Source organism: Astatotilapia calliptera, chromosome 17, assembly GCF_964374335.1.
Source record: "Astatotilapia calliptera chromosome 17, fAstCal68.1, whole genome shotgun sequence".
Classification (NCBI taxonomy): Eukaryota; Metazoa; Chordata; class Actinopteri; order Cichliformes; family Cichlidae; genus Astatotilapia; species Astatotilapia calliptera.
This window is the reverse complement of record NC_137438.1, coordinates 33,389,312-33,417,174: the sequence shown is the minus strand read 5'-3', so window position 1 is coordinate 33,417,174 and position 27,863 is coordinate 33,389,312. Positions and strand designations below refer to the sequence as shown.

General features: G+C 39.1%; 1 protein-coding gene across 9 annotated transcripts; it reads right to left on the bottom strand.

Annotated features, from left to right (window-relative positions):
* Positions 1-530: 530 nt before the first annotated feature.
* On the bottom strand, positions 531-25,216 carry tfec (transcription factor EC). 9 transcript variants are annotated; one of them, XM_080291423.1, is made up of 8 exons: positions 25,106-25,216; positions 8,099-8,353; positions 7,243-7,344; positions 5,113-5,233; positions 4,171-4,227; positions 3,964-4,039; positions 2,868-3,015; positions 531-1,773 (listed from the first exon to the last, which is right to left on the bottom strand). In XM_080291423.1, exons 1-8 carry the CDS (start codon positions 25,154-25,156, stop codon positions 1,285-1,287), a joined length of 1,299 nt encoding a protein of 432 aa, XP_080147549.1. In that variant the 5' UTR covers positions 25,157-25,216; the 3' UTR covers positions 531-1,284. The 9 variants fall into 9 exon arrangements, with proteins under 9 accessions (XP_080147549.1, XP_026003874.1, XP_026003873.1 ...); XM_026148089.2 differs by lacking the exon at positions 25,106-25,216 and adding an exon at positions 22,625-22,755; XM_026148088.2 differs by lacking the exon at positions 25,106-25,216 and adding an exon at positions 12,027-12,191.
* Between the last annotated feature and the right edge of the window lie 2,647 nt (positions 25,217-27,863).

Sequence of the window (27,863 nt, the reverse complement as noted above, 5' to 3'; positions counted from 1 at the left end):
ATCTCCACAACCTCTTACCTCAAAGGAAACTTTCTCGGCTCTCGGCTAACAGCTCTCAGAGCAACTCTTTATCCGTCGCCATTATTCATCCTCAAGGGCTCATCAGCTCACAGTGGGCTCATCAGAATTATTACTCCTCCTCCACTTGTCTTTATTATCTAATTTCCCTCCTCTCTCTTCCTTTCGGCCTCTCGTTGCCAATCAGCCACCTTGTAAGGCTCCTCGCCTTTTACTATGAATCTTTCCAGGCTTTTTTATTCACTCCTGTTGTCATCCAGAATGTGCTTTTCTTTTCTTTTTCTTCTTTTTTATTGCCCCCAGTTTACAACTAGTCACTTTGTATCAAGTTTTTACCTGCAGGTTTGTGGGTGTTGAGTTAGAAGTAAAAGTTTTTGTAGCAAAGTGAGAAATGTGTTGCTTGGATGTGACAGATTGCTAACTGAAATTCCTGACGGTGGCTACAACAGGTGTGACACTCAGGAACAACTGTTTGAGGAAGGGTGCACCAATGAATCCAGCATGACAAGAAATAAGAAATACAAAAAAAAGGGGTTTATTACGTTGTTCCCACCCCTACAAAGAAGTTTTTAAAAAAGGTGTTAGATAATAATATATATACTTTTTATGAATAAATGGAATAAAACATATAAATACACCAACATTTCAAACAAAAACATTTCAAAGACACTGATGAGGACGTGTTAGGCATTGGGGTGAGTACATCAGTACTGGTCAAATAAGGCACATCAAATAATGCAACCATCTGCAACGTATTAACATGATCTTTTGTAAAGAATTAATGCTTTCATGAAAGGAAACACCTTTGGTATGTTTTTAGTGGTTATTTTGCATACGTTACAGTGTGTGGCCACCACAGTGTGTTTAAAAAACAGTAGTCATTAACATTATGTACTTATAATTGTCTCCCTTTTTCTTATAAGTCTTTTTCAGCTGTGTCTGGGAGGCAGAGAATAGTTGAAACTGTCTGTAGTAAAGTTAAAAAGAGCAGCCGGTCCGTGGTGTGCTCACAGGATGTTTCTGTTCCCGCTCAGCTTTGGCGAACGTCAGTGTTCTGTAGCTTCAACACTCAACTGATCGACAAGAACTACACGCTTAATGCACAGGTGGCACTTTAAAGGAGTGCTGTCAGCTGTCGTTTAAATTACTTGCAACCCTAGTAGGAGTCTTAAATGTATGCTCGGAGCCATCACTCAGTCATTTAAAGGCCACGTGGATGCCCTTTACCGACAGGGATTATAGGTGATAACGAGACTGAGGGCACCCTTATAGGTCATCACCCTCGGCAGAGCTGAAGCTGCTCCTGCGGCTGCTGTCCTTGGATGCAGCTCCGGGGGAGCCGGCCGAGAGGAGCGGATCGGTGCCAAACGGCGACAGTGGGTCATCCATCAGGATCTCATCCAGCTGGTGTTCCTCCTTAAGCGTGGTGGTGAAGAAGTCTGTGAAATGGGACAGCGGGTCGGAGAAGGTGGTGCAGGCGTCAGTGCCACTAATGTGATCCTGCGGCCCGCTGACGGTGGCAGTGGATGGCACGCCAGATGCCGCAGCTATCCTCTGGAGGTAGTCGTTGTTGATGTCCTCTTGGTAGAGAGTTGGCTGCTGAGGTTGCTGGGCCTGGGGAGATGATTGCTGCTGCTGCTGCTGCTGCTGTTGTTGTTGTTGTTGTTGTTTGAGTAGGTGGGAGGAAAGTTCGACCGTCCCCAAGGCTGTGGCCATGTTTGGTAGCCCGTGAGCTCGTGCTTGAATCTCAAGCTCCTGGAAAGCAAAGAAAAGAAACCTTTTAAAAAATAATAGGTTTAGAAAATGTGTGCATGGCGAGAGCAGGCATAGGTTCAAAGGTGCTGGGGCTGGGTTGCAAAGCAGTTTGCAGCTGTAGGTGAAGCTGCCAACTGGATGCACAGATGGATGTAAGCTGAGACGTCAACTTTTTTTTGAAAAAAAAAAAAGCTATGTGTAGTATCTGAATAACTATCTAAAACTGTGTGAAATTCATCAGTTATGAGCTGACGTCTTTAACTAATATGGGAGTAGCTCTGACACAATCACAGTCACACCCTGGCTCCTCCACATTCTGAGGTTGGATTGGGAGGTTCACTGCGTAATCTTCTCACACTTTTACAGAGTACATTATCTGCGCTTATCACCCATCAGTGACACCACAAAGCCCTGCTGTTGCATTAAGCCCTTTGTTTGCTGCCCTTTTGTCGGGGTTGGTTATTGTTTCACACATACTTTTATCATCATTTCTGATTACACATACTTTTCTTTTTTTTAGCATTCCCATCATTGATATCTACTCTGGTTAACCACAGTGAATGAGTGTGAAAGTCTGCATGTGCATAGTGCAATCCTATCAGCACACATTTATCAGTAAGCATCTCTTCTATTAGTGCTCTTCATCTATTTATGCCCCTGCTGCATTCCCTGAGGTCGCAGAGCTGAGGTCATTGTGTTTATTTATCAGGTAATTAGCACTGACCTCTATAAGAAAAGATTATGGGATGTGAGGGATCTTTTGTAAAAGAGAGTGGTGGTGAAGGTGGCGGGGACTGTGGGAGTCCCTAAGTTTGCGTTGTGGTGTCGTAAAGCATTCAGGTGGAAATTAGCGTGAAGTACCTGGGGATGATGGATGTGGGACTGGCAGTTACCAGCTGATCTTTGGCAGGAAGAACTCAGTATTGTAAAATAGAATTAAAATATTATGCTGTGTGCTGATTGGCTTGTAAAAATGTATATGAAATATAAGTTCCTTCTTTTTCTCTCTGTGTTTATCAAATGTGTCAAGCACTTTATCTGCATTTATACCACAGATATAAAGTAAACCCACTGAGACATTCACATCTTATTACCTGGATCCTCAGGAGCAGCCTCCTATTGGCTTGCTCCAGCTTCTTCTGACGGCTTTCCAGCTCCCGGGCGTGCTGCTGCTCCTTCTGCAGCCATCTTATGTACTCCACCGAGGCCTTGAGGATGGTGCCTTTGTTCCACCGCATGTCGCTGCAGAAAGGAGAAACGTAAAAGATAACCTTTTACACAGAACCCCCTTATGTCGGCAGAATATCCTTTGCAATAAAAAAAAAATGCAGGGAAAAGTTTTAACAGAGGTTTTTTTTCTCCCCCTTTTTTATGATATGAATAAGAAATGGTGATTTACACGGGGCAATTATTCATCCTTGGACATTACATGGGGACACTGAATGGGAATTTTAATAGAATAGTTAAGTAGGTATGTGGAAAGTCCATTCTTGTACCTCCTTGTACGGTAAAATTAATCCTCGAATAAAAATAGGTGAAGGGAAAATGAGCTAAGCAGGAAGGCAAGGAGAAAAATGGAGAAATGGACTTAAGGTGCTAGAGTGCAAGTCATTCTTTTGGAGATATTATTACTTTTTTAAAAGAGGACAGGGAAGCTGTAGTAAAATTGTCCTTTTCCACACGAGTGAGACGTTGGCCTGATCAGCGCTAATAATCTCTTTTATCCCGCGTTAATGGCACGACGACAACGCTAACCTTCCATTTAAATTTGAAGCAAAGTTCAACTGCGAAAGATGGCCGCGGGATTTCAATTCAGTTCCACGCTCCGTCTCGGTGTTCCAATTGTGCTTCAAACTTTGATTCAAATGCCGTGGCCCGCTTCTTTGCATTTGACCCTTTCCTCATCATTCATGCTTTGAGCTGAACTGCCGGGACCCGGCGAGGAGACGTACAGCTCGGAGAGCGTCGACTACAATGAGAGTTCAAGTGCACCCTTGAAATATGACTGAAATGTGCTCGAGCACTCATTTGAATTCAATGAACGACTTTTCGAGTGTCTTTGTGCTGTGAATTTAATACCCAACACACAGGTTCTTGCAGTTGTTTCAGTGGCGTGAAGTGAAGCGAAGCAGGAGGTGGGGTGGCGGGGGAGAATTTTTCAGTAAATATATTTAGGATTTTGCAACTTACGGATCATTCGACTTTGGTATGAGTGTTCCAAGCTCCTTAATCCTGTAGTTAATGTTGTATCGTCGCCTTCTTTCAACTGTGCAAGCAGAAAGAAAAAAAAGGGAGCAAAAGTTGATGAGAGCAGTGTCAGATGCTGCACCAAAGGTTATCCCAGATGTTAAGGTATTATGGAGCTGAACGGCGTGGGTTGGAGGGGGTGACACTTACTCAAATTATGGTTGTCTTTTTTCTGCCTCTCTTTGGCCATCACCCTTGTGTCGTGTTCTGTCCAAAAAAAAGCAAAAAAACCATAAAAATACACGAATAAATAAATCACGCAGGAGAATGAATGGATTAGCAATGCACACAGATTTAGAAACTGAAAGACAACAAATACAAAGAGCCACAGAAGGTCCAGTCAGGAGACGCACAATCAGCCGTTTTGAGGGGAGTTCAGCGCCGGGGTCAGAATGAGGAGTGTCTGTGCAGCGAGTCTACACTACGGACATAAATTTGACCTCCTTACACACACGCTGACCCCGGTTCATCCCCCTTCAGCATGTATGAAGCTCATTGTAAAGAAAAAGAAAAATGGTAACCCCATTTTTTTTACCGCACAACATTCTATAATTAAGAAGATTTAGCGAATTGACTCATCCGTCCGAGAAGGACAAAAATTCCAGTGTATCCATATTTGTAGTCACGTTCTCCTAAATTACATAATTGGGGACCTGAGATTGGATTTCCCAATTTGTCTCTTGTTGATTTAATCAGGACAATTTGAACTCTGTGCAACAGCCCATTGTCCCCTCTGCCTACTCTCAAATGAAACAGATGGCAATGTTCTTATTTGCCCATTGAGACTGAAGGATTTCATTTATTTATTTATTTTTGGTCAGGCATCCTTTCTGTTTCCTAATCAGCTTTCGTCTGGGTGTTTGTAATTAATATGAACAAAAAAACCTAAAAGGATCTCTTTTTTGTTGTTGTTGTTGTTGTTGTTGTTGTTGTTGTTGTTGTTGTTGTTGTTGTTGTTGCCTTGAGATGAAAAGTCTCCACTAGTGTCTAACAAAGGGAACTTTGTTTTAGCTTCTATTTTTTTAGGTTTCACAATGTGAGCAACTCTTTAATGGTTTAGCTGTTTGGTCAGATTATGGTATGAGTTCATACCTGTGTATTCCCTTTTTACAGTGAGCTTTGTAGGGTTAGATGTAGGACTCAGTCCACCATTAGGGGCGTTCATACCTTGTTCACCCCCATAGACGTCCAACATGCTGCTGCTGAGAGACACCTAGGCAGGAGAGAGGGGAGATGCAGAGGAAGAAAGGGGAGTGAGTTAAGTGAATGGGAAGTGCATTTACATTTCACACATTCACACGCACATAAACAAACAGGGCTTTCACACTTTGACACAAAAGCCGCCAAACAAACAGTTGTTTTTAACTGCTGTGTGGCTTTGTTTGGCAAAACTGACAAGAGACATGTGGAGTGATCAGAGCGTTGAAGAAAAGATTGTTAGCATCTCCTCCACTCTACCCGGGAATGTGGCAATGGAGTAAAAACAACTTAACAGAAACGCAACCTAATTGTAAGACGTTTTACCCCTGACCTCGAACCCAGGCTTGCTGCTCGCCAAGGGGGCGATTTGACCAAACATAGCGCCTTGATTTGCTAATGGTACCATTTTCAGAACCCCTCCAGATGAAAGTGCTCCTAACACTGATTCGCTCTGTGTTGAAAATAGCATCCCATTAGATGAAAAGGCTAGCTAGGTCAACTGCATGAACAGAGGCAAAACTGTTTTCCTACGGGTGTCTTCTTGTCTGAGAATACATGTATCCCCCTCTGCAATAATACGGCCTTTTCATGGAGTGGAGGGACAGAGATGTCTGGATCTTTAGCATGATGGCACACGTGTGTGTCTAATTCGCATTTGTGTATTTATGTCGAAAAAAAAGCATGCCAGAAGCCACCACGGATTCCAACTAATTTTATCTCCAACGTGTGTTAGATTTAACAACCACGCTCTTATATGTGGAAAAAGGAAGTCAAGAGAAAATGAGTGTTAGCTGGTTTTAAAAATATGTACGTGTATATATATATATATATATATATATATATATATATATATATATAGGAGGAGGGGACAAAATTGCATATCAAAATAAAAGATAGGAACAATTCCCCTACTACTAAAATTGTAATCACTTCAATTCCTCTCCCGTCTGCGTTCCTGAGTGTGTTGACACAGCGAAACGATGTGATGCATCGTACTGTATGACTAATTAGGATGAATTGATCCATTTAAGCACGGTATCATTTCTGAACAAGCCCATGGGGACTATGTGCATTAGGCCAATCCACTGGCTCAGTAACTCTCGCTGGCAAAATCTCTCACTCTTCGCTCCTGGCTGTTGCATTCCTGTCTACATTTGAAACCCACTGACTCGCCCTCATTCTTCCTCCTCCATTACAATGTCTGTTGTGTTTTACTCTGTTTTGCTTTATCTGTGTGTGTGCCTCTTTTTATTTATGGAGTTAGGCCTGATTCCCATTGTGTAGCTATGTTCTCTGGCCAAACTGACCTCTTGTCCCAGAGTTTTTGAATTCTTCCCTGTCTGTGAATCCTACTGGTGCATCAGTGCATCCACTTCATTTTTGCTAAAGAGTTAAAAAGTGTGCATTTTATGTGTTTTTTTTAGACTGATTTAAAGTTTTCCTTTATGTTACTAAATGCTTTAATGCACTAATCTAAATGTCAGGTTTAGATTTGATTACTTTGAGAGCATTTATTTGATTTTTTTTGTTATGCGCACATCATTACAGACTAGTATAAAAAGACCTTTCTCACATGTGATTTTCCTATGAATTTATGAATTTACTATACATTTAGCTTTAGTTGTTAAACGCATGTCATCACTTTTCCTTTAAAAAAAAAGTTCTTAATCTGCTTTGTTAAACTTCTTTAGTAATGTTGCTAATCTCAAGTGAACTTTGACTCATTTCTAGACTTAAGCTGACCTCAAACTGAGTCGGGTCCCCTTTTTCCCAAGCGAGTCAAACCAGCACCTAAGGGTTTGGGTAAAGAAACCTCACTTTCAAGTCCCCATTCAACTTTAAAAACAGAGAAGTGATTAGTTAAGGGGACTGTCACAAATCTAGGCTCACCTAGTCTAACCCACAGAGGCAGCCATGCAGAAATGCAGAAATCAGCACAAAGCATTATTTAAAAAAAAAAAAAAAGGGGGGGGGGGGTTAATGAGTAGCTATTAGAGCAAAGTTGATGTGATTCATACTTACATTGTTTTGCATTATGATGTTAGGCTCCATGCAATCCAAGCCTCCATCATTGAAACCGGATTCAAGACTAATTAGGTCATCAATAACTTCATCCATTGGAAACTAAAAGAAAACAGTGATTTCAGTGTACTCAAGGACAGACTGATGATGTTTGTACCAGAATTTCAATGCTGTCCAATTCGTTTGAAATCTCAACATTCAAACCAGAATAGACAAGGGAAAAAGAGGGAGGAACTGTGGAGAGATTAATTCAATAACAGACGAGCTCTTCGCCGCCATGTTCTCAGATTTGTTAGTGGTGCTGGCGGGAAAAAACAGGCATCTGTTACCAACCTAGTTTCCTCCTTTGAAAGGGGTTCTCTCATCAGAGACTGCATGTCTGAAGTTATTGATGAGCACATCAGAGAGAGAGGGCGATCAATAATGGCATCACTTTGTTTAGATGATTAGTTGGACCTGCTCCCTGCATTAAGATTCAGACCCAATCCAGATAGTACATTTAGTCATAATTGATGCTTCTGAAGTATGCACCGTGTCAGCTATCCATCTCAACAAAGTGTCAGCCATTATTTATCACCCTTAGAAAGAAATTAGAGGGGCAGCAACAAATCTTTCACAAGTGCTTATTAAAAATCAACAGAGAAGAAAAGCTTTGCTTTAAAGTAATAGGCTGTGCTGAAAGGAAAACCTTGTAAGGATGTTGTGTAATCTACAAAAACCATGAACCACAGTTCATCCGTAAGTGACCCAGTCTGTGGTTCAAAACTTCTGTTTCAATTTCACGGTCGGAGTTCTCTGAATTTCAGTTCCACAAAGTCATGACTGAGATTCTTTCCTTTTCCATGCGTCCACTCACCTCACTGTCATGATTGGCCATCGTAAGCAGGGTAACAGGGCTGTTGGGGTTACTGCTGTCACTGACAGGGGGCATGTGTCCGTTCCTCATGATCGGCACGGTGGCGAGTGCCTGGCCAGGGGTGTGCGGATGTGTCACGGCGTGGCCTGATGCGGCCGAGGAGGCCAGCTTGGAGCCCAGCGTCAGGTACTGCTTCACGGGCTGATTCTGGCTCTGGTGGAGATGGAACTTGGAGTTCTCCAGGTGGCTCTGTACCTGTAGCAGAACAGATCATTCAACAGTTCAGCAAGCTGACTAAGTTAGTCCAGGAAGCGCAAGGTTGGGCACTGTTTCCCATACCGCTGAAACAGCGCTGACTCAGAGTATTTGCACAGGGGTTGTCCAAAACAGCTGTTGACTTTATGAAAAGAATATCTAAAGTAACACACATAACTAGTTTGCCGTGATTAGTCACTTATGCGCAGTAAATTTACAGACTTGCAAACTGTAAGTTAGAACTCATAATAAAGTGAATCATGTACAGAAATAAAAATGTTGAAAGTGTCTTTATGGGAATTTGATCTCATTCTCTGAACTCATTTTCACAGTCTAAAAGTTAAAAAAACAAACCTAAAAGCAAAAAGCTTTTCTTCCCCCCTGAGACTTCAGCTGAATTTAACCAACTAAGCTGACTATTTTTACAATCAATCTTAATATTTAATCTTCAGTTGATCTTGAATTACATGTCAGTACAGCAATAGTCAAGATAACCTTAAAAAACATTATGAAAGCAGTGTTAAATAAACTTTACCAAGCCGCTCACAATGTTTCTAAAAGTTGGTATTCTTACATTTGAAGCTCTGGTTGCATCCCGCATTGTGTAGTAACTGCAGTCACTTAAGTGTGGCATTCTCAGAAAAGCAGATAATCTTCAAATTGATTTGTTCTGGTGTGGCAGCAGGTCAACTTTAGGGATCCACGGCTGCTGCTGCTGCTGCTGCTGCTATCCTGTTGATCTGGTGACTTCTCAGTGAGTGTCTGTCCCTTCCAGTCTCCCTACCAGCTCTTTATAAAGGGCCCTAAGTGAACTAATTAGGCCCAAAGCTGGGTGTAAGCCTTTATGTTGCGTAGCAATGATAATCACTTCAAACACTGGACTGTTAGATCATCCAAGGTTTGATCACTGCAGGGTATCTGCCTTTAGCATCTATCACTAACTCCCTCAGACCGCCCTTTTCTTTCTGGTTGACCAATCAGTGGTGCTCTCCCAAAGTCCTCTGCAACCCTCTGTAGGGGTTGTGGCAGCACAATTGACCCTTGTTCCCCAGTGAAGTTTTTAAATAACTCCTCCAATGCCATTTTTAACCAAGCCTTTCAATTCATTCAAGGCTTTTAAAGTAAATAGTTTAGTATTATGCGTTCCCCATACAATAACTGCAGTAAATCTGTTTTGAAGTCTCCTTTGGTGTAAGTTGAGGGCAAATTTAGGAAAGAACATCCCTCCTAAAATATCAAATTTTCATGCTTGTTGGTGCTCACAAAGATGGTTGCTGTCGTGACTTGCTTTATTAGTTTAGGGGCTGCAGAGTATTTAGGGGAGTACATGAAGTGCTATGATTTAAGAATGGTAGTCTTGTTGACTGTAATAGGTTGGTCAGTTTGCCTGTGTCTCGCGTACTTCCTCCCAAATCTGTTTTATTTACTGGTCAAAACAGCAAGCTCTCAGTTATTTTAAACCATGGAATAGATGCTCTTTCAGGGACTGACGGAATCAGGACCCACCAAAAACTGAGCAACAACAAGCTCAAGAAGCTTCGATTGGCCAGACCAGTATTACTCGAACATGATTTGAAAATGCCGATATTTAATGTGTTCCTAATTTCATGGTAACACATTTAGATCACAGTACTCAGCCTTAAAAACAGGCGACAGGTGTCGTTTATGTGAGATGAGGAAAGCAGCTAGCTTATTTAAAATGCCAAAAAAAAAAGTATCATCAGCTGTTGGTTAGAACAGTCCAAGTGTTACTTCTTCTACGCTGCCTCAGAAAAAAAAAATAGTCAGAACTGATTTGTTATGCAGCTATCCTTTATATCGTCATGCTTTCAGACCAAACTTCTTATTCTTCAAATGCTGTCTGGCACAAAGCTGCTGAACTGTAGGGAGTTTTTAGCTTTGACAGCTTTAGAATTGGTCTTTATGCTAAAAGTCAGCATTAAATTCCCCCTTGTCAGCTAGACTAGCTGACCTTATTCACAACTCAGCCACCTAACTAAGACCAGGCTCATCACAATACTCATCTTGTCAGTAGTGACTAAGAGTTGTTATCTGAGTTCTCCAGGCTAAACAAGATGCCAGTTGTTAGCCAATCAACATTTTTTTCCACTTTGGATAGCAGGAGGGATGCCAGGACCGCTGCACACCACATCTGCTTTGTGTGACAGCGGATTGTCCTGGTTTCACTTCAGCTTTCTCACTACTGTAAATGCCGGAGACACGCTTGTTATCCACTTAAGGAAATCTGATTAGATTTGAGGAGTAATGGTGCTTCAGTCACCAAGGCCAGCCTCGACAATGGCAGGCCTGTGCATGTGTGAAGCGGGCATGCAGGAAAATTATCAGTGCCCGCCATACACATGGGTCAGGAGAGAATATAAGAATGTAATCAATCAGGAGTTTGGGCATGTTGTAGCTATTCAGATGCTTCAGTTTTGTTTTGTTTTGGTTGTTTTCCTCTTTTTCGGCACGGCTACCAGCACCTGCTACAACAATCGAGGCAGTGTTTGAGATTATTGGCACAGAGGAGGTCATGGGTTCAGTTTTCTATTTACACACATTTGTACAGTTATTCCTGACATGCAAACCTACATTAAACTATGAAAGCTTTTTGCCTTTTGACTTAATGCACATAGTTTAACTTTAGAACACACCTTCTTGTCAGCATATTTCAGAGTGTTTGAATAAAATAATATATATCTGTATCTTCCTCACTTTTCGTCATTAGAGATATTAGACCACTAAAATAAAAATGCCAAAACCCAGAACATGCCTTTGTCCCTACATATGTCCTAATCAAATCTAAAGCACTCTACAGTACACGCCCAAGAAATCCCATCACAAGTGAATACAACTGCAGCTCTTCAACATATCAATTCAAAGCTCTGTCAGGCTTAAAATAAAGCAACATCCCAAACCTCAGCTTCTACTTACAGATAGCAGCAGGCCCGAAATTACAGTAACACCTTCACAGCTAAACGTAAGCCCAGTTCTTTAGCCTCTATTTGTGAGATCCATTTAACAGTGGTGTCATTTACCTCGCAGTTAAGAGGCGTATTTCTTTAGTGGCCCTCTCCCCCCGAAATGCTGCACTCACAAAGCCATTGTACTAGACAACCTTGCAGGTTTTACATTGAAATGCACAAAGCTCTTGCCTAATCCAGTTTCAGTCTTGCCCAAGTTCTCCTTTCACTTCAGAAAAATCCAACAACTTATGAAACACTGGGTGATGGTGACATTAGCTAGCTGTACAAATTATGGGCAAAACCTACTAGGAGTTTTGGATTCATTTCTGCAAAATGCCGCACTTTGCGACATATTGATGCAGATTATTAACATCTAACATCTTGTTTTCCCATCTCAAATGGATGGAGATGAGTTGAAAGTGGAACAAAACTCTTCCTCGGTCATGCTTACTGTATTTTGCTGAGCCTGCTAACCAGTAAATAGCTGTAACCACCCACTAGATTGTGCAATGTGAGGAAAGATAAGACTGGGATAGCGAACTGATAGCAAAAGTCCCATTCCACGGTGCCTCCATGGTTAGTCTGGCTGTAACTGCAAATGTGTCTTGCGTGCAAACAAATGCACACATAGAATTTAACACAATGTTTTCTTCAGTGTGTGTCATTGCCTCAAAATTCCTGGGCTGTAAATAAGTCATTTCCCCTACCTGTAAAAGTTGGATCTCTGTCAAGGTGATTACTTTGACCACACAACAGCGGCTCATGGCTCTCCAGAGTGGCAGCGTCTCCCACCACAGGAGCTGCAAATCCTTACAGAAGAAGAACAACTGTCACAGCCACAGCTTCGTCTCACACCGTGACAGGAGGAGAAGAAGAGGAAGAAAAAGAGAGGTGCTGCAGCCTCCTTCCTGAATTTTTTTTTTTTTTTTCAGAAATATCAGAAAGGAAGCCATGACACATCAGCTTATTTGGGAGCAGCACGAGCCGTTTCCCCTCTGTAGCTGTGTGTCTGTGTGTGTGTTTGGTCAAGGAAAAGGCCTGACAGAGGCAGAAATACAGATGGCATTTACAGTAGGGGGTTGAAGTAAGTGTGTGAATGTGTGTGTGCGAAGCCATAATAAGTTGACAGAATGTGAATTCCTGCTTGCTTGTGGATCACTACACTTTCCTGCTTTTCCCACATAACATCCAGCCTAGCTCAGCGCAGTTTCCTGTCTTCATGACACCAACTTCCCAGTGGAAGTCATTTTATCCACAAAACTGTAGTCACTTTTCCAACACAGGGAAACAGGAATCTTGAGAATGTGTGCAAACATGCTAAAACACACATTTTTATTATGTTCTAGTTATTATTAGGCCAAAAATCCCTGAAACGTCCTCCCTTTAATCCCAAGATTTACAAGTTTTTATATTAGCAGGTGAATAAATCTGAATCAGAGTTGCTCCGATACATGTTCTGGGGTGAACTCCACACTGGTCCTGACAATTTAAGAACTCAAATTTCATATAGTAATTATTTTTGATTCACTGTAATAAACACATCAGGATTAATTTGAGGACATTGAACATAATGGCTTAAACTGAATCAATTAAATCAATCCTGTGCAGACTTTGGGTTTTAAAAGTCTTCTTTCAGCAGTTTAAATGCAGCCTGCCCCACACGTGTCTATGGTCAATGATTTCATTACGCAAAGAATGCCCTTCTTGATGCTACTGTGCACAGTAATCTTCTGTGTATATAGCGGATCTAGATCATTAGGTAATATTTATGCTGCACTATCTGGATTCTGTTGCTGCTGTTTGACCATCAACACGAGGCATGCCCATCTCTCCAGCTTATCTGTTGCTGTGTTTTCCTGCACTCGTTTTTGTACTGTTCTAACCATTACCCATGTGTATATTTGTCCACTATTTTGTTTATTTGATGTCTGCTGTATGTACGCTCCATCAGATCTAGGCAAAAATTCCTGGCTGGCCATTTTTGGCTCATCTTGGGGCAAGCCACAAGTGCTCACCTTTGTTAGTCCCCCGTCATAGCATGTTTTAAACATCAGGGACTTCCTGTAAGAGTTGGCCTGCTTCTGAGACAACACTTCAAAGTGCAGCGCCCACATCTGAGGACTGTTTTATCCTGCTAGAAAAGGAATGCATAATGGACACAGCACCACTGCACTTTTAATGATTCTCATATGAATTAAATATTACAGCTATTTTAACTGGATTACACATGAAACTGTGTGCGAGAGCATGCGCTTGTTACCTTGATGAAATATTGAATTTAAGAAAATGGTTCACCTCAGCAGTGCTGCGAAAATAATTAAAATTCATACTTAAAGTAAAGACATCTCACTGTAAAATGATTTAAAGGTGCCCTGTGGAGGTTTGATTGTAAACAAACTTCTTTTTTTTTTTTAAAATGCCATCATTAATTACAAAAACACGGGTAATATTTTGAAGCCTGAGAGAAAATGAAATGTAAATTCGTACAGCGCCATTAGCGGTACATAACTACAGCTGTGGTTAAAAAAGAAAAACTGATTCCTGTAAGTACACAAACAAAACCTATTTAACTATATTTGACTGATATAGCAAGCAGAGGACTTAGTTGTGAAACTATTTTCTCTGGTTTTAACACCAAGTCATATATAGAAAAATATTTTCATAATCATTTTACTTAACAGTTCACTTTCCACTGAATTTTGGTTTAAAAATGTAGTGAACTAAAAATGTGAGCTACTGTAGCAAAGTGCAAATACCTGACATAACACACTAATAGACTAACAAAGTATACATTTGTGGCTGACTCATTTACCTTTAATTTTATAAATGAGTATTACATAAATAGCTACAGTCAGCTGAAGGTCTTCAGAAAGCTGAGAGAGGAGTAGGAGAAAGAGCGACGCAGTGCAGCCTGTCCTCTCTGTCAGTACAGGGTAGATGTAATTAGTCAAAATGCAATAATACAATTTTTGCTGCTAAATCAGTTAGAGCGCATTATTCTTTCTGTGAGCAGTGAAAAAGGAGCCTGTTCACAGGAACACCTGAGAGGTCGCAGACCCTCATGCACACATGCATGCACACTACTTCACAGACACGCGCTAGTTAAGAACATGAAGAAATAGCACAGAATAAATCCAGGTTTGTAGACTATGTTTTTTGGTTTATATATTTTTTTTTACTTCACAAGTGGTCTACACAAACTGTATATTTGTGAATAAAACCTTTTGCTGTTAATGACACTGTATTGTTTACATTGGTTGGTTTTAGTTTTTTAATGATAAGACTATAAGACATATAATAACTAAACATTATTTAAAAAAATGTTAAAGTGCACTGTCCTGTTGTTGTTAAGCCACCTAACACTGACCTGTATATTTTTCACACATAAAATGGCCATTTAACTCAGGGGATTAACCAATGATGCGTTTACACAGAACTCATTTTAAATTGTATTTTTAGCCACTTTGTTACTAGCAGCCTGCTGCAAATACATTTCATTTGTTCTAATTTCTTTAGTCAAATTAAGTAAAATGGTAACAGAATAACATAAAATTTGACATAAGTTGGTGCTATTGCACCAACAGGGTGATTCCCAAAGAGCTAGTAACTGAAATATTGGCATATTGCGATATAATGTGCAGTCTGTCCGTAAAAAATTGTGGGAATGGAACCCATGGAGGATAAAAGAAGAAGTTGTAGGCCTAAAATATATAACAGCAGATGAACCGTTTCTAAAAGTCCTTAAGAAATAGGGGAAAAAATCCAGCAAAGACCTGACACAGGACCTGACTGTTGCATATGGCCCTACAGGTGAGCCCTATACTGTTCACTGAAACCTCATCAGAAATGGTCTAATAAAAGGAACCAGGAAGAAATGACTGAAATATGCCACATTACACAAGAACCTGACAATCAGTCATTTGTACAACATAGGCTCTGTCTGCGACTGCATGCATTTCAGCCAGTAGCGTTGTGCAATCTTGTCAAACCTGATGGAAATATTGTATGGAAAAGTATGATCAGGTTTTAATACCATCTCAAACGTATCGAATTGTCAACTGCTTCATTTCTCATCATGACAGTGATGAAAAATTCAACTTCCAATGCAGTAAAAGCATACCCGGGCAGAAAAACACATTTCTATGACACACTGTCAGTCATGGATTGGCCTCCCCAGAACCTCTCAAAATTATTGAAGCAGTGTGGGATCATCTCGACAAAGAACAGAAAAAAATGCAGCATAAGAGGAGCTTTGAATGTTCTTCAAGAAGGTTGGAGAATCTTTCCTTAAGAAAACATGAGAAAGTTTTTCTAAGAGAGTTCGGACTGTATTAAAGGATAACAGTAGTCATACCAAATATTGACTCTAAAGCTTGTTACAATGATCCAAACTTTGATTTTGTTATTATATACTACATTTTTAGGCATGTTTGCATATAATTAAATTAGTGCAGTCAGCATTAATCTCCTTAAAATGACATTAACACCACAACTGCATTAATCTGGCAAATCTCTGTTAGTGAGTTAGCACGGATCGCCCGATGCGTGCGTGGGGCTGCATGGCATCAACGTGTTAGCGAGGTTAGCTCGTTAACATGTTAGCGCCATCCAATGCGGTTATGGTGTTAACGTCAATTTAACGAGATTAACACTGACCGCAATAATTTACCGCACCAGGCCACCTGGTGGATTTGAGCAAGAAACACAGGACAAGTTTTCCTCAAAAGACGTTTAAACAGAAGCTGTTGAGCAGTACAGAACAGGATTATGGGTAAACTACTGTGTAGTAGTTCTGAAAGGGGAATCTCAGCCTTGACCCTCACTGTCCAGTGAGCTAGAACAGGATAGAGCGATGTTTAGTATTGCTTCTTTGGATGATGTCAGAAAGCTGCACCATAGACAAACTTTAATCTCTCGCTTTGGCAGACGGTGAAAAGAAGCCCCAGTGAGCCCCAGCTATAACTATTAAGATGAAGTCTTATTAAAATTATGCACATGATTGATTGCAAGACAATCCCAGCTTACCAAACTAAAGACTTTTCAAGACTGGATAAAGGATTATAGACAAAATAGTTACAATACAGACAATGAATTAGATTTCCTTAAAAGAAAGATGCGGTTAAGTACGACTGTGCTACCCTACTTTTTTGTAAAGGACAGATATATTTATCTATTTATCTCAAAAGATTTGACTCACTGTGCCTTTTGTACAAATGCTGCATGTCAAACTGAGTCTAAATACACTTAGTCTAATCGATTAGGAATCTATTCTCTCTCACTAATTCAATCTGTTCTGAAGTTATACATCCTGGTGGGAAACCACAGTAAGAGACATGAGTGTAAGTAGGATTTTATTGAAGCGTTTGATCTGTTCAGTTCACAGAGACTCTGACCTCTCAGTCCTCAGTACCAGCTGTCTGCGTGTCTACACCAGGCTGACTGACAGCTTAAATTTGCTACTGGTTTTATTATAGGCATAGATTTTTATGTATCAATTCACCAATTTCAGTCATTTCTATCTGATTTGTTTAGCAGACAAGCTGAAAATAAAATCAGAAACTACAATGGTTGTCAATAATCGGTGATTGGTAATCCTGCTTTGAAGACTTGTCATTTCATAGCATGGAGGTTGGTCTTTTACCCACCTCCAACAAAACTTATACTGAAATAACACTTACAGACATAAAACTAGAACCTTTTACATCTGCACTGATGGGAGTTTAAGTTTTAATCTGGATTCTTTGACATTTCTAGCTAGATAGTTGCAATTAGTATTAATATTTAGAACAGCAAAAATAACACTCAAAGATCATCTACTGGAATATGTTTAAATCCATTATTTAATTACTTAAACACAGCCCAGCTCATATCTATATATCCGCAGTCCACTCACAATAAGTCTGCATCTATCAGTTACTAAGAAAACATAACAATTTTTAAGAATTCAATGAAACTGTCTACTGGCAATTCTTGTAAAATTACACTCTTAGATAAACACCCTGAATGAAACTATTCATATGACATGAAGGTATAGTCATGGATGAAGCACAGACTATTGAATTTAATAGTCAGGAAAGAATCGGTAGAGCTGGCCAAAAAAGATTTAATAATCTAACAGCATCAAGACTTGTAATTAAGTCTTGGGTAACCTATTACAGAATGATCAACTTAGTCTGTAGTATTCTGAATCAATATAAAAACATTAGGCAACATGATGTAACATATAAGTGGAACATTAGACGTGCTTTTTGTGTCTGAAGATAATGGAAAATACAAAAACTAGATTGTAACTTTTTCCAACAAGGGTGCACAACATTACTTTGAATGATGCAAGCCAAATCTCTGAAGTCACATGCATAGTGTTTGGCGGTTTGTATTTCCTGTCTGGATTTAGCTGTTCGGGGAGTTGCACCTTGTCGGCCCTTTGTCATTTCATCTGGTAATAAAAAAAAACGTATTAGCTGAGATGCTACTGTGAACAGAACATGATGATTTTCCACTTATCAATCCACCTACGTTCTTCCACTTATTCAATTCGGGGTCGTGAGGGGGCTGGAGCCTATCTAGTCGGTCATGAGGCAAGAGGCAGGTTATACCTTGGACAAGCTGCCAGTCTGTTGTAGGGGTAATGGAGAGGATCAATTAATCTGACGTGCATGTCTTTGGACACTATTGGATCTATGTAAACCAGTCTAGTGGCCAAGATCCGCTGTTTGATCCTGGGAGGAGACACAAATCCCTTTGGTGTTGCGTCACAAAGTCCACCCGGTTTTAAAAGACACTTTAAAATCAAATATGTGGGCCTACCAAATGTGGTGACTCCTTGTAAATAAGGGAGCAGCTGGAAGAAGCATCTTTGTGGGAGTAAGCTGGAGTACCTGGATAGAACCCATACAGGCTTGGGGAGAACATGCCACACAGAAAGGCCCTAACCAGGTGGTGGATTCAAATCCAGGACCTTCTTACTGTGAGGTAACAGCGCTGACCACTGTCCCCTCTGATATATTGGTTTTTTTGGGGCAAAATCATGGATTCAATTGGACCAGTTACCTGCACCCCACATTTAGCAATTTGTTTAAACACTCTTTCAAGCGTTTAATTTATTCTGTGAGCTACTTTTCATTTCAGCTTACTATTTCAGACATCTATCTATTAGTTTTTATATAGTAGTGCCCTTCAGGTGGACTGTAGTGCATTGGTTGCAGACTTCAGCATGCATTACAGAATTGTTCGTTAATTTAGCAAGCTGTTTATCCCATTTATCTGTTATTTTAAGTTATTTCATCTGTGTTTTTAACTTATCATCAATCAGTTTTTTAACCAGTTATCTAACTAGCTGTCGCAGGAGTATGGAGTCTTTCCAAGTCTTTCCACCTTGGAAAGATCCCTTTTAACTTACTGTTTATTTAAGTATTTAAACCATTTCTCCAGTGCTTCTCTGTTCATTCATTCTCAGGAGCAATTTATAGTTCATGTTTATATTTGCCACATTTTTTTAATTAGTTGGGATACTCAAAAATCTTTACATATATCACTTAGTAACTTCCACTGTATCCCACAGGGTAAACAGGACAGGCCATCAGGGATTGATGAGTGTTTATTCTAAGTCCTCATAAACATTCAAAAACTTTTGATGAACTAAAGTCTTTGGCCAGAAAATCAGAATTGGAAATATTTCAATATTTTAATATAGTGCTGACCTTTAAAGCTTAATATGGCATCAAAAAGAGGATCGTACTGTTCCTAACTAGTATAAAGCTTTGTGGGCTAAATTTGTAATCTACTGTTCAAAAGCTTTTGGTGGACATATATTGATTAGTCAACCCCTACTCTTCTTCCTTAACTTGATTGTGGGAAATTAAATAATGCAATAGCTGTTTAATGAGAACTAAGCAGAAAATTAAATCAGCTTTGACCTTACCCGAACTAATAATATATAGTGGAGCTGTGGACAAAGAGCTGTTTGTTTGCTCCGTCTGGCTATCTTTGTGCTTTTGCTGTTTGAACGAGCGAGCTGCTGTGAAGTGAAAAGCAATCACAAGCAGGATGCAGCTCTGATCAGACGCTGATCTGCATTTAGATCATATCACATCACCTTCCTACATAACATAATGTGTTTCCATATATGCGCACTGACCAAAATGAAAGTATTTTTTTCTCAAGACTTCAAAAGCAGGCTTTCTCTTTTCTTTTCTTTTTAAATATCCTTCTTGCGTAGATACTACTGGATCATGCTACACTGCGAGCCACACTCTCCCACCACTCCAACTCCTAGTCTGGGGTAAATTGTGTAATTAGCTTTGCCTGAGTTCAATTTATTATTATTTATTTCATCATTTGGGTACTGCCAGTTCCAAGTGTGTTACAGAATTTCTGCCAGTGCCAACTTTTTCATTGTAGGCTACGATGCACTCCCCTGCCGCTCAAAATAAAGTTCAAATCAACTACAGGTTCACCAGTTTTAAACCTTAAATTTAACATGAATGTTTTGATTTCTGTTACCAACAAAATGAGCTGCTGCACATCACATCGATGTTCATAATGGCATTTGTTAATCTTTCTTGCGTCTTCGCCATATTTTAAAAGTAAACTGGCGCTTTTATTTGTTTTTCTATAACAGACTAGAATACCAAAGGGTTACCAGAATACCAAAGATTGTCTGCTTGCAATTGACATCCATTTTCAACATTTAGTGCCAGGAGTAGAGGGAATCTGCACCACACATTAAGGTTTGGGGGTGAAGTTTGGGGTGTTAGTGCAGTAGTGTCAGGGATATGAGTTACATGTAGAAGACCAGATTTTGGTCCAAGCCTTAACCAAGTGTTATAGCTGCCAAAGATGTCTTTCAAAGGGAAATGCAACAATTCCCTATTGACCAATCCTGTGCTTTATATTCCCAAATATCTTCCCAAAGCTCCCACCTCAATATCAGGAAGCCTTCATTTATTATTAATTGTAGAATGCATTTAAAGCGTGTTGTTTTACTCTTAAAGATCCTTCTCAGACATTTTTACAGAATTTTTATATTTAAAAAAATCCAAATACAAAGTTAAAAATGCTTAAAACCAAACTTTCTTGTCATTGAAATGAATATTAACTTGCTGTATTTTATTTTAACTGTTGGATGTCCAACACCAGTTCTTATACTTACATTCAGTAACTAAGCATAAACACATTTTCACTCATTTTTGTAATTATAATGTTGTAAGGGATGGGCGGTTTATTTATTTCTTCCTCAAAACCCTGCTGACACTCCCTGAATACTACTTGCTCATTTCTGCATGCTTCCATTGTCTGTGTTCAAGCATGTGTTGTTGCATTTACTCTACTCCATGGTATTACTCTGTGTGTGAACCAAAATGATTGGTGCTTTACAATTTTCTGCTTCTGTGTGTGAAACGTTTGCGATGTCAGTGAACCAGAAATGACCATGAACCGTTGCTGTTTTACATAATTTATAATCATATATAATCCTTTTCATATCTTTATATACAGTATGAGCAACATAATTCAAACTGGTCATGTAGAAAGGTGCACAGTACAAAGAAATGATGGATTAAAGGATCTTGCTGGTGGTTATGCATGTTTTAACGTGTGAAATAAAAACTTTGTATACGTATAATTATAGCTAAACATTTTCTGGAGCATTTTAGCTTCATCTTTGTCTGTTTAAACAGCCATATGCCTCATATTATCCCAGAATGTTTTAGAAAATATAACTTTCTTCCACAAATCTTTGGCTATTTTATATTTTATAGGACCCTGAAAGTATGTTTCTCTTTCCATCTCAACTTATGGTAATTATCAGATGTGCTGGCGGAGAATGCGCTTGTGCGAGGATAACAAGACACGACACCAGTCTTTTCACAATTGGGAGGTCCACAGACCAAAAGACTCACTTAAAAGGCGTTTTTCAGGGTATTAATTGCTTGACATGGCTTACCCAGGTATGGGAAATCTTTGGTTTCACAGTTAAAAGACTAAAAGAGGGGAAAAGACCGTTCTGCAATAGCTAAGAGGATGGCAGAAGTATTTCACGGTGTGTAACACGCAGCTATGTTTTCCAACAAAATCACGTGTTGTGAACAGACAAAGTTCTGGCAATTGAAGTAACTCTCCTGTTATCCTTTGCTCCTTCACATCTCCTTTGGTTATGTATGCAAGCACAAGCATTTCAAGAAGGGTTTTCAGCCCAAAGCCACACTAGCTGGTTTTGACATGTGTAAATAAAATGAAGTTTGTCAGAAAAAAAATGACAAAGATACATTTTTTAAAAACCCAGGAAATTCTCTCATTTAATGATTAACAATATCAATTAATGATATTCATTAAACACATCAGAAAATCTGTGAAGTACAATTACGTTGTTTAGTACTATGATGAAAATACTTACACTGACTTAACAGATAACGAAGTGTGCTAAACAGTTCCTGTGACATTATGACATAGAACAGCATGTAACTACTAAAGAAACAAATTGAATTACTTATTGTCAACATGCTTTATTGTCCAAAATCAAAAATTTAAACAAATCTATTTTTCCTATTCACTGTGTTTTTTACTATAACGTAATTCTACCTTGCACGTGTTTACATCACTTCAAAGAAAGCTAGTCGGGATTTGTGAATATTAGCGACCACTAAAGCCAGGGGCAACACTACCGTAGCCCTCATAGTTGCTGTGACAACAAATAGTGTTCATAACAAGTGAATGAAACAGAAGTAAAGTTAAGCTCCTTTAAGGAGATTATCTTTTAATGAGTCTGCAGTGTTTTGCTATGTCACTGATGAGGTAATACTGTCGGCCTTGTTAATTTAAACAGAATTTGACGGAGTCTGATGCCATTTAAATGCACATTATTTACTCTAACTATGCCCTGTACAAACTTCATTTTATTTAACATTTAATAGAGTCATCAAGTTCTTTTTTTGTGCTATGTGAAACCAGGCTGTTCTTTATGCTAAGCATTTAAGCAGTCACACAATACAATTATATTATTTTAAAGTTAGTGATATGAAGTTATGTAAATGTATAGAGTAAGAGTCCAAATAATTGCTTTGATTTTATTGAGCATGTAGTATAGAACGAGGGTAGACTTGGTCTGATTGTCTACAGTCTGAATGTTAAACAATAAATGGCGTTTAACATTGTTAAACAATGTAAGCAGTCAATGCACAGCAGTATAGTAATTCAACATTAGCAATTCTGAAAGCTTTGCAGACTCACGCAGATACATCAGCAGAGGTTTACATCAGTATACTTTTGAAAGCATCAATGCAGGGATTGGTGCGTCAGCTTCACTTACCTGTCCGTACCAGTTATATTCCAGCATCGCTACAGGACTTGTAGGACTCACAAACATAAACAGTAAAAGTTGTATGTCTACGTTCTTGCACAACTATTTAAAAATAAAAAAATTAAGTTAAAAAGTGCAGTCTATTGCTCTTTGCTCTCAACCTGCCTGTACAACTCTTAGTTTTCCTGTGTGGAATTGATGTTGTCAAGACTTGGAGGGGGGGCAGGCAAAAATCTAAGCCATTACACACGTTTTTGTACACATGGACTGGCAAGCATATGCACGCTCACTCACACACCCCTGACTCTCCAGTTGAATTTTGGCACTCCCAGGGCTTACAACCTGTTGATAATGAACCTGAACCCATTATTTTGAGTCAATGAATTGAAAGAAATAGGGCAAAGAATGAAAGCCACAGGGCCAATTAACGGCATTCTTTGATGTATTACCCTCGCTCACCACTCAACCAGACCGCTCTGCGCCTTTTGTCTTTATCCTCTCTGTTATTCATTAATTATTCTGAGCGGGGTCAGAGTTCGACTGGCTAATTGTGCAGACTGTCTCTCTTTGAGGATGGCAAAAGATTCGCCCAACACTGACACTCCCCCTGACTGTGCCCAGCCACCTTGAATTATGCCAATTATTCCAATTCTTTGATTTTTTTTTCCCTCCTACTCTCTGTTCCATCATTGTACTCAGCTATATTACTCTTTCTCCCTCCCTCCTGCCTTTTCGTAGTTTAGTCTACATCACTGGACTCTTATCTCTCTCTCTCACACACACACACATACACGTACACACACACTCAAACCAGTACATAATATTTTGGCAATGATGGCATTTGAGCTGGACAATTAGGGTCTTCTAAGGATAAAATCTGACTCATAATTGAATTATACACTCAGCAGATCTACACTACAAAATGTGTCACACAATCTACTCACAAGAAGAGCACCATTCTGATGTATTAACCCATTATAACACATAAAAGGAAAAGTTTTGTGCTCTTTTAAGTGCACATTTGTTAAGTGTAGATCTAGTGTTCTTGCCAAGAATGAGATGACATGATTAATAATGCCACTTTCATAACTGAATCACCAGATTAATAGTAGATAAACACGCAATCTTCCATAACAACAATAGAATTAGTAAGCTTAAAAAAAATTTGCTGTATTCTAAAGAAAACAAGGCTCATTTTCCCCCATGTTTCTATTTTTTAGGCTAAGCTAAGCTTACTAGCTGACCACTGAACTAATATGGAACTATAATATTGAGCAAATCACAGGAATAGGTCTTGTTGGTTTATACACAATTTATAAAATATAATTACTTGTTTTTCCCCCCCCCAAGCTTCTTAGACTACCTTCACCTGGAAGACTGAGAACCTACATAGACTTAATTGTAGAGACTCTACAGACCCCAGTTAGCATGAAAGCTCATAACAGTGCAATCAGAAACAGTGTCTAGAACACAGGTGGAGATGTTTGGTCATAATGCACAGGGCCACATTCAGAGAAATCCAGACACAGCATATCAACCAAAAGCAGCCACGGGACCTGGGCACCAAGTATTCAATGAGTTGAAAATGCACTCCTCTGTATTCAAACTATTCTAGAGTCCTATATTGGGCCATTTATCTGACAACTAAAGTTTGGCTGAAATTGCATCATGCAACAGAATGGCTGAAATGAACAAAGACTCAAGGTGTTTAAACTTATTTGCAGTCATTGCTACACCCAATCCCAGACTTCATTCTGATTAAAATGCTGTGCCAGGACCTGAAGACAACTGTTATAAATGAAAATCTGCAAAACCTAATGAACTGAAACAACTTGTAAAGAATAGTGAACCAAAATAATGTGAAGCACTTCAAAGTGTTGCTGCTAAAAGTGGTTCTACAAACTACTGAAATGTGCCCTTCACAGGATTGCATACAGTCCTGTAGAAATATCACTCTATTCTCTTGTGTTACCCTTGTTTCTGTATTTTCATTATATGGATGGAAGCATCCCGAAAATAAAGACTTTTTGACAACTAAGGATAAAAAACGGTAACAAAGGTAAAGCAAATGAAGAAGCAAAGGAAAGATGTAATCAGGTTAGGTAACATGGCCCCTCTTTAACACCATTATAAGAATAGACAGCATATAATGGTTTAATTATCTGTCTGGCAAGTTCTACTTCTATTCATCTGAACTGAGGATGCAGTGTTTTTGTATCACAAATTTATATATATATATGTCCCAGATTCACAAATCATTGTATTCCATTTTTGACTGACATTTTAAACAGCATTCAACGTTTTGGGGGAAACAGGGTTGTAATAATAAAACAGTTATTATTCTATTAACTCAGTGCTATTACTTTAAAAGCCTACGTTAAATAAGCTTTAGTACTTGCAGTTAATGTCAAGTATCTCTTCAGAGTCTTTGTTCCTTGTTTGTTTTTCAAGACATGAGACTATGTAAGATGAATGAAATCCTGTGCTAACCTTTTGTCTCTCAAGTCCTTTTGGATTTGTTTTCTTCAAAGGGAATCCCATTTAGCACCTCTGGCTATGGTCCGTCCTGAAAGGATAAATCCTCAGGGTATATCTGTGTCACTGATACCATTGGCTAAACACTGTGTCCTCTTCTGACCTCCTTAATTTGGTGTGCGTGAGTATGTGCTGCTTTGCCTATCACAAGTGCTCATCTTGTCTTTTGGCAGGCACAAAAGGACAGAGGGGGTGGTTAACAAAGGGTCTTGATAATATGTTGTGGCTACAAACCCAAAATAGAAAGGAATCAATGAGGTGACAAAGTTTTTGATTGTTTAAGGCCAAGAGTGGTGTTTCCTACTGTCTTTTGACTCGAGGACCCCTCAATTTAGATTGCATCTTGGGATTTCATTCTTACCAGGAAGTTTTTGGTACAAGTGAAATTCTAATTGTGATGCTAAACGCAATTTTTTGGTTTATTTTATTTTATTTTATATGAATGTTATGTACCCTTTTGTCTTGTTTGTTGTCTGCATCTGTGTCCCTTATATTACAGTGATTTATTTGTTGAAAAGAAAATAACATGGCCCTTGTGACATGCATTATGGCACATAATGTAATATGTCTCACTACAAAATCCACTTCATGTGCTGACATTCAGATGAATGTTTGAAAGATTAAGATAAATTTATCACATTCTCTAAACCACATATTTTGTCTTCATTTCCCTTTTCACTTGGCAGAACATTGATCTATTACAGCTTGCAGCAATGAGCAGCAAGTAGTTAAATCATGTATGTATATATACAGATCACATACATGCAGATAAATGTGATAATCTTCCTCCAATCATCTTTCATCAATTAAACTGTTCACTTATAAATCACACCATTTATTATCCATGGAGCGCATACATACACAAACATGCAAGAGAGAGACGCCAGCTGTTCTTGCTTGTCCACCTTGAGGGAGACCTCTGGCTTGTTTCCTCGCTCCCACATATCCCCAAACTCAGCAGGAAGCCCCTACTGGTCCCAATACTGTCCACTTCCCCAGCCACACACTAACACTGCTGCTCTCTTCGTTGTACCTTTTTTGCCCCCTTTTGAATCCTATTAGTGCATGAACTTAGTTTAACTGAAAAAGACTGTGGACTTCACTCAATTGGGCCTAATAGGATTAGGCTGTGGGTATGGGCTGGAAGGTTTAAATGGGAATGGAATTTTGGCAGACACCTGCTCAATCCATTGCATTAATCTTATAAAGGTTATAGACTATGTGGGGGCCCCACTGATGCCCAGAGTTGAATGGTTGGATGAATGGCTGTATTAGGTACTTAGGTTTCAACTAGGATGGCATCAGTATTAGAGGAAGTGCAGCCCAGTGATAAAAGAGGGCATACGTGGACCCAGTGGTTGCAGGTATAGAGAACATTATTCATGTAACAATTATGATTCCATTAATTTAAATGAGATCATAAGAATTAAGAACTGTACTTTTATATACCAAATATACCATTAAGTCTTTCTGTTTATACTTAAAAAAAGTTATTTGAAATTGTTTTCCAGTTTTTATGAAAGCCTATAGAGTCATCTGAATTCCTAGAAACAAGAAGAAAGCACATGGATCCAAGGAAATGATGACTGAAGCTTGGGAACATTCTTTATTGTAAGATGTAAACATTGATCAATAATGTAAAACTGACTAAAGCTCAGAAGAAACGTCACAAGTAAATTTTAAATTTCACATGTCCAATGGTTTCCTACTGAATTTTCTCACCGCAGATACATTTTTTGAGGTTATTTTAGTATGTTGCAGTTCAATCCTGTTGGATGCTGCTATGATAACCTTTATGTTTTGAAAGCTTGAAATATGAAGTAATGTTATAGATATGATTACAAAAATAGTTTCTTGAGAGTTCCAATTCTACATCAGAAGTAGCCAATAATAGATTAAGCATTAAGCATTACTCTGTTTAAATCTTTTACACTGAACATTACATTACTGAATGTAATTACGTTGCAGAATGATTTAGAACTTTGATCATTTTAAAAATATGCTGAGAAGTCTTATTCTATTATAAACCCAGACATTCCCTATTTTATTTTTAGATCTGATTAAAGATTACATGTTAATGTTTTCAGTTATGTTGAACATCCATCCATCCATCCATCCATCCATCCATCCATCTATCCATCCATCTATCTATCCTTCCTTCCTTCCTTCCCTGGACTTTCCAGTATCACACCAGGAATGTCCAGACCTGCCACTCATTTACAACATTTTAAAATGCTTTTAAAGAGCTCAAACTCATATCAACAAATAATGCTAAACATCTTGGGTGTTCAAAATTACATAAATAAGTCTCTTCATATCCCAAATAATTACAGAGTGTTAGCCAAAGTACTCAGCCCTATCAAAAGGGACTTTTTCACTTTATGACAATATTGGTATCATATTATTCTAATGGAACAACAATTACAATTAGTTGTTAGAAAGTTATATGAACATATACTAATCAAAAAAAAATCTAGCTTAGGCTTCAATTCACAAATTCACTTCATTAGGTCAGAAATGCCTGAAGGACTGCAGTCACAGAGACTGCCAGAGGACATGAACCCACTCATTGTCACGGGAAACAACACCATAAAAGTAAAGAAATGGAGATAGATAAGAGTGGCACAGGGGAGAAAATGGCTTGATGTGGTTCATGCTCTTAAGATAATTACTGGCAGTTACTGTCTCTTAATACACTGAAAACAGTGGCTTT

Excerpts from the sequence above, each read along its gene's own strand:
- tfec (XM_026148087.2), bottom strand. The coding sequence starts at position 8,987 with ATGCCACACTTAAGTGACTGCAGTTACTACACAATGCGGGATGCAACC. Across the intron at positions 8,354-8,927 it reads ATGCAACCAGAGCTTCAAAT|GTACAGAGCCACCTGGAGAA; the intron begins GTAAGAATACCA and ends GTTCTGCTACAG. Across the intron at positions 4,228-5,112 it reads TGTAAAAAGGGAATACACAG|AACACGACACAAGGGTGATG; the intron begins GTATGAACTCAT and ends TTTTTTGGACAG.